Source organism: Sebastes umbrosus, chromosome 7, assembly GCF_015220745.1.
Source record: "Sebastes umbrosus isolate fSebUmb1 chromosome 7, fSebUmb1.pri, whole genome shotgun sequence".
NCBI classification, from domain to species: Eukaryota; Metazoa; Chordata; class Actinopteri; order Perciformes; family Sebastidae; genus Sebastes; species Sebastes umbrosus.
In genome coordinates this window covers 35,630,633-35,638,132 of record NC_051275.1, presented here as the reverse complement: position 1 = coordinate 35,638,132, position 7,500 = coordinate 35,630,633, and the positions used below count along the sequence as shown (strand labels likewise).

At 45.3% G+C, this 7,500-nt stretch overlaps 1 protein-coding gene across 2 annotated transcripts in view; it reads left to right on the top strand.

Annotated features, from left to right (window-relative positions):
• The window catches only part of LOC119491092 (NACHT, LRR and PYD domains-containing protein 4E-like), a 16,972-nt gene that overhangs the window by 6,632 nt on the left and 2,840 nt on the right, over positions 1-7,500 (top strand). The window contains exons 4-9 of one of the 2 annotated variants that reach the window (XM_037774735.1): positions 1,335-1,413; positions 1,599-1,827; positions 2,066-3,869; positions 3,974-4,147; positions 5,511-5,684; positions 5,860-5,906. In XM_037774735.1, coding sequence (XP_037630663.1) covers positions 1,335-1,413; positions 1,599-1,827; positions 2,066-3,869; positions 3,974-4,147; positions 5,511-5,684; positions 5,860-5,906 — 2,507 coding nt within the window. Of the gene's footprint in view, positions 1-1,334; positions 1,414-1,598; positions 1,828-2,065; positions 3,870-3,973; positions 4,148-4,216; positions 4,979-5,510; positions 5,685-5,859; positions 5,907-7,500 lie in introns of those variants that run through there. The other variant, XM_037774736.1, reaches the window with a different exon arrangement.

The following is a 7,500-nucleotide window of genomic DNA, read 5'->3' as shown; positions in this document are numbered from 1 at the left end:
TCATGACTAGCTTCTCAGAGATAGATTGGGTTGAGGTGCCATCCAGAGCACTAGCGTAGCCAGAAAAACAGCTGTGGGTGTGCATCAGAAAAACTGCATGTGCCACATGTTCCAGATGTGGACTTGGACTGAAATTCAGTCCAGAACTTTGAGATGGAGAGGTCCTTTACGTGAGCGCCCAGAAGGCAGTTTTAACACTAATACAGTCACCCCAGCTGCCACCTCAGTATATAGCCGATATATGAAAAGTTGTGGCTGGTTGGAAATCAAAAGAGCGAAACTCTGATGTCCGAGTGCCATTGAATGCAACAAGAGATGATGCTGCCAGCTGCTGGTCCGTTTTCTACCGGCCTTGGCAGCTTCTTGTGCAGCCTCTCCCGGTCCCGGCCGCACGCATCGACTGCTCACGACTGTTTTTCCTGCTAAATGTGTGTGTAGGGTTACTGTAGTTAAGAATGAAGTGATCTTTCCAGTAACATAATGTGGGTTGAGGGCAGTTTGTGAGATATGGACCTTTATGCATGCAGTTAGTGTACGACCCGCTCTACGTCCTGAGCCACAACTGTAGGCCTTACTGTAAATACATGTCACACTTGTTGCCATTAATTTGTTTGTCAGGATCATTGTCCTGTGGTCCATCTTGCTGAGGTGGTCATCCTCCCCCGTCTCAGGCAGCCCTGGGACTATCTGTTAGGTCCGTCTGCAGCTAGCTTGAATTCTTCCTTACGGAATATGCAGGTTGGGCTGATCATCCTTCCTGCCCCTGGTGGTGTCTTCCTGAACTACCAGCTGTCTCTCCAGCCATCACCAACCTGTTCTTGGTCATCTCCAAGTCGGTTCCTAGGCATCACTGGCTAAACCAGGCTTGGTGGTTTTGAGATATACCCAACGGTACACTTCATCTCATCAGTAGAGATGTGATCTTTCAACATTGGACACCCTCTCCCAGGTGACCCAGCCCACCTTGATCAGACACCATATATCACTCCCTCTGATCCATCACCATCTGGATCGTTCAGCAGCCTCTGATGTGATGCTGATGGCTCGATGATGACCAGCCAAGTCTCTACATCCAACATCCACAGTTACACAGCAAGTTTTCCATCCCTGCCTCTGACACAGCTCTAACATCTCCTGACATTAGGTCCTCTTTCTCTTGTGGGACCCCCCCAGTAGGACGCTTTCAGGCCTTAGTAATGTTGGTGTTTTTATACCACCCACTCTACCTCCTGAGACACAGCTGCCCTGTCATTCTGCCGTCATCACAGAACACCTTTAGTTAGCTGCAGATTTAAGTCCTCAAATGTTCTTAAACTTGATGTTTTTCTCCACAGAGTTCATCAGGAGAGCTCAGAGGGCCTCGGTGGTCAGTTTGCTCAGCAGCATCAAACAGACCTGGACTCCATATTTATGGTGTGTACATGTACAAACACACATTTCACTATTAACTACATCAACCACACATTAAATGCTAAACTACCATTCAGGTCCCAACAGTCTCCATGCTGCTCTGTTCAGACCAGCAGGCCTTCAGACTGACAGATGAATCACATGTTGTGTTCTTTAAATTAAATGTTCAGTTTTTCTTTCTGTTCCAGCTGCTGGAGGACAACATCGGCACTTTTGTGAAGAACGAGTTGAAGAAGATCCAGAAGGCTCTGAGTCCAGATTACCCAGAATGCTTAGAGAGTCAGAGGGAGGATGAGGAGGTGTTGGACGGTGAGGATGAGGAGCAGAGGAGGAGCAGCAGAGAGGCCTTTCTGAAGATCACACTGAACTTCCTGAGGAGAATGAAGCAGGAGGAGCTGGCTGACTGTCTGCAGAGCAGTAAGAGGATTTTAACAGATTTAACATGATGGAAAGAGGAAATGGAGACAACATGGGAGAAGTTTACATTTAAAACTCTGCTGTTAATATGCTGCACACATCTTCATCAGATCAGAGGCTGTTTGTCCTCCACTGATGAGCTGAATAAAACTGATGGAGGAGGAAAAACTAAATGTTTAGATTCTCTGATCTTCTGTAGGATCCACTCACTGAATTCCTTTCTTGTTTGTTCATTCAGGAACTGTTGCTCCAGTGTGTCGACGTCAACTCAAGTCTAACCTGAAGAAGAAGTTCCAGTGTGTGTTTGAGGGGATCGCTAAAGCAGGAAACCCAACCCTTCTGAATCAGATCTACACAGAGCTCTACATCACAGAGGGAGGGACTGCAGAGGTCAATGATGAACATGAGGTCAGACAGATTGAAACAGCATCCAGGAAACCAGACAGACCAGAAACAACAATCAGACAAGAAGACATCTTTAAAGCCTCACCTGGAAGAGATGAACCAATCAGAACAGTGATGACAAAGGGAGTGGCTGGCATCGGGAAAACAGTCTTAACACAGAAGTTCACTCTGGACTGGGCTGAAGACAAAGCCAACCAGGACATCCAGTTCATATTTCCATTCACTTTCAGAGAGCTGAATGTGCTGAAAGAGAAGAAGTACAGCTTGGTGGAACTTGTTCATCACTTCTATACTGAAACCAAAGAAGCAGGAATCTGCAGGTTTGAAGAGTTCCCGGTTGTGTTCATCTTTGACGGTCTGGATGAGTGTCGACTTCCTCTGGACTTCCTCAACAACAAGATCCTGACTGATGTTACAGAGTCCACCTCAGTGGATGTGCTGCTGACAAACCTCATCAGGGGGAAACTGCTTCCCTCTGCTCGCCTCTGGATAACCACACGACCTGCAGCAGCCAATCAGATCCCTCCTGAGTGTGTTGACATGGTGACCGAGGTCAGAGGGTTCACTGACCCACAGAAGGAGGAGTACTTCAGGAAGAGATCCAGAGATGAGGAGCAGACCAGCAGCATCATCTCCCACATCAAGACATCACGAAGCCTCCACATCATGTGCCACATCCCGGTCTTCTGCTGGATCACTGCTACAGTTCTGGAGGAGGTGTTGAAGACCAGAGAGGGAGGAGAGCTGCCCAAGACCCTGACTGAGATGTACATCCACTTCCTGGTGGTTCAGTCCAAAGTGAAGAACATCAAGTATGATGGAGGAGCTGAGACAGATCCACACTGGAGTCCAGAGAGCAGGAAGATGATCGAGTCTCTGAGAAAACTGGCCTTTGATCAGCTGCAGAAAGGCAACCTGATCTTCTATGAATCCGACCTGACAGAGTGTGGCATCGATATCAGAGCAGCCTCAGTGTACTCAGGAGTGTTCACACAGATCTTTAAAGAGGAGAGAGGACTGTACCAGGACAAGGTGTTCTGCTTCGTCCATCTGAGTGTTCAGGAGTTTCTGGCTGCTCTTCATGTCCATCTGATATTCATCAACTCTGATGTCAATCTGATGGCAGAAGAACAAAAAACCTCCTGGTTGTCCAAAGTCTTCAGAAACAAACCTGATCCAACACATCTCTACCAGAGTGCTGTGGACAAGGCCTTACAGAGTCCAAACGGACACCTAGACTTGTTCCTCCGCTTCCTCCTGGGTCTTTCCCTAGAGACCAATCAGACTCTCCTACGAGGTCTGCTGACACAGACAGGAAGTAGCTCACAAACCAATCAGAAAACAATTGAGTACATCAAGAAGAAGATCAGTGAAAATTCCTCAGCAGAGAAAAGCATCAATCTGTTCCACTGTCTGAATGAACTGAATAATCGTTCTCTGGTGGAGGAGATCCAACAGTCCCTGAGTTCAGGACGTCTCTCCACAGATGAACTGTCTCCTGCTCAGTGGTCAGCTCTGGTCTTCATCTTACTGTCATCAGGAGAAGATCTGGACGTGTTTGACCTTAAGAAATACTCTGCTTCAGAGGAGGCTCTTCTGAGGCTGCTGCCGGTGGTCAAAGCCTCCAACAAAGCTCTGTACGTGGACACATAACTTTCCACATTAAATGTTGTTTTTCTTTATTCAGAAACAACAACCATTGTTTGTAATTGTTTCTTATGTATTGCTGATTCTTCTTCAGACTGAGTGGCTGTAAACTCTCAGAGAGAAGCTGTGAAGCTCTGTCCTCAGTGCTCGGCTCCCAGTCCTCTAGTCTGAGAGACCTGGACCTGAGTAACAACGACCTACAGGATTCAGGAGTGACGCTGCTGTCTGCTGGACTGAAGAGTCCACATTGTAAACTGGAAACTCTCAGGTTGGTGTTCAGCTATTTTAAAATTAAGACTCTTTGAGCTGTTATTTACTTTTGATTTAATCATTTTAGGTTACCTGGCTGTAACCTCTCAGAGAGAAGCTGTGAAGCTCTGTCCTCAGTTCTCAGCTTCCAGTCCTCTAGTCTGAGAAACCTGGACCTGAGTAACAGTGCAGATTACATGTTGAGACTTTTAAGTCCGTTTTATGATCCTGTATTAAATGTGGCAGCAATATCGTACTGAAGGGGTTTGCTGACTCAGGAGCTCGTCACCAGTATAGACACAGAAACTTTACTTGGAAATAACAACAATAAACAACTTACTAATAATGGTAATTTGTAAATACCAATAATATTATATGTATTTATTTCACTGTTAATTATAATATTTATTAAAAATAAAATCATTCTTAACTCTTAGGTTAAATTCAATGTTTCCGTGGACTTAAAATCAGTGTTTTAAGTGATGGCCGTGCTGCCTTCAAGGCCAAGTGACCTCTAAAATGATGAAATTCCAGGTCTGTTCACTACACAGAAACTTGACGTGGATATATAAAGCCCAGTTTAATTACAGTCCTTTAATGATATTAATCTGTCGATTTTAAACAGAATAAAGGAAGTGGTCACTGCAGTCAATTAAATAGCAAACACATGACCAACATGCTGCCCTGTTAATGCACTGTATGATGATGTAATGTGTTTGGTCGTACCTATTGTTGCTGTTGTGATTCAATGTTGTCTTGTTCTGTGTTGGATGCTGCTATTTGACCCTGTCTTCACTAGGTCTCACTTATAAAAGAGGTTTTAATCTCAATGTGACTTCCTAGTTAAATAAAGGTTATATATATATAGTCCAACGTGTGGTCTAAAGAGAATAGAACTACAACTAACGAAACAAGTCATCGGTGAGAGTTGGATCGTAGATCAACTAATAAATGAAGAGGTTTTCTTCAGTCTCATTACAACAGTCCAGTACAATGACTCCATTACTGCTGATGTCACACCAATCAGCATATTGATCTCACCCTCCATCTTACCCTCACTCATCACCAAGACCCCCAAAATACTGTTCACATGGGGCAGTGATCACTCCCAACCCTAAAGGACCAATACACCACTTTCTGGTAGCGTGCTATGGCCTCAGTGTTGAAGGTGCCCCAGTGTTCACTGGAGGTCACAGATAAATTCAGCCTTCAGAACATCCTCATCACCGAAAGACAGAGATGCAATCCTGAGGCCATCAGGACATCCCCCACCCCCCGGCTACCTCTATATCGTGTTGCTGACCACAACTCCAAGCAGCCTCCTCCACAACAGAACTAATTTTAATTTAGAGAGTTTACACTGTGTGTTTGTGTGTGTTTAGTCTGTCAGGCTGTCTGATCACAGAGGAAGGCTGTTCTTCTCTGGCCTCAGCTCTGAGCTCCAACCCCTCCCATCTGAGAGAGCTGGACCTGAGCTACAATCATCCAGGAGACTCAGGAGGGAAGCTGCTGTCTGCTGGACTGGAGGATCCACACTGGAGACTGGACACTCTCAGGTATGGACAGACAACAGACTGGACACTCTCAGGTGTGGACAGATGGACAGACAGAAAGACGACAGCAGCTCTCACACTGTCTCTCTGTCCCTAACTGAGGAACTCTGGTTCATGTTTAATGGAGGATCTGAGTGAAGCTGTATGAAGTTGATTGTGACTGTGTTTCCTCCTGCAGGACGGACCATAGTGGACAGCAGAGACTGAGACCTGGTCTGAGGAAGTGTGAGTGTTTATTAAGTTTGATTTATTTATTTTATGCCAAAAGGCTAGTTTTCAACTGTTGTCCATCAGCCTGATGTTAAATTAGTCTTTAAAACACGACAACATGTAAAATTAGAACCAGAGAAAGCAGAACATGAACCGCTGAACAGGATAAAACAGGATAATGTGATCAAAGCTCTGTCTTCTACTATGGAGGAATGGAGGACGACCTGAAGAAGTGGCCTCAGATAACCTCCACTAGCATATTTAGCTACGTTATTGACTCCGTTGCTACAGACGGTGAAGAGATGAACAATCTGAAAAGCTCTGAGGCAGATCAGTACTTCCACAGTAACAAGGTTTAGTTATTTTCTACACAGATAACCGTACTTAAACTATCTGTAATCTAATGCTGCCCTGCACTCCGTCTCATAAACTGCCTTACATTATAAACTGTACAGAAAGTAGTTAAAGTAACTGGCTGTCATTAAACCAACGCTACAATGCTGAGTCCTCCCTACACATGACATCATAGCTGATGTCCTCCTGGCTCTGCTGTCAGTCCTTTAAGGACCTGACGTCTCTTCTCCGCTGCTCTTTATAGCCCAACCACAAAGTAGGATACGAGTTTTCCTCCGTTGGCTTTTAGTCCACTAAATGAGATGAGCTCACATAACGAGGGTTTATGGTGGTCTCTTCTAGTTGAGGTTTCTCAGCCACATTCTTCTGGATTCCTCGTCTGTAGGTCGGCGATGGAAACTGTTCCGCTGGTCACAACAACAATCCCTTTTTGTTTGGGTTCATGTTCAACACACTGTTGTTGAAGCCACAGATTTAGCTCTGTCTGGTTGTTAGTACAGCCGCTAACAGCACAACAAGTACCAGAGCTCCACAAGGACATTTTAGAAAATGCTAATTTAACGTTAGTTATAATAATAATAATAATAATAACAATAATAATAATAATAATAATAATAATTAATTGGACTTATATAGCGCCTTTCAAGAAACCCAAGGACGCTTTACAAAGAGGGCACACAAAATCATACTGATAAATAAAAACAAAAGGAAAGAAAACAACAAATCAAAACAGGAGCTAAGTCATTAAAAGGAGTGATGTGTAGGAAGAGTTAGAGGTCAGAGGTCTTGATGAACAGGTGGTGCTGGAGGTGCTTTTTGAAAGTGTCCAGGGATGAAGCATTTCTGATCTCAGAAGGGAGAGAGCTCCGGAGGGCGGGGGGGGCGCGACGCTGAAGGCTCTCAGCCGGGTTTGGGGGGTTGGAGGATCGTAGTCTCTGGGATGGAGTGTAGAGGTGGAGAAGGTTGGTTAGGTACTGGGGGGCATGGAGGGATTTGTATGTGAGAAGGAGGAGTTAATAGTTGATGTAGGACTTGATTGAAGATGGATGAGTGTCGGGGTGATGTGCTGCCAGAGCCTAGTGCGGGTCAGAACCCTGGCAGCTGAGTTCTGGACGTACTGGAGCCGGTCCAGGGCTTTGCTGGGTACCCCGGACAGGACTCCATTACAGTAGTCCAGACGGGAGCTGATGAAGGAGTGGATGAGGGTCTCTGCCACGGAGTTAAAGATCTGTTCAATATAAAGCAGCATTTGCTT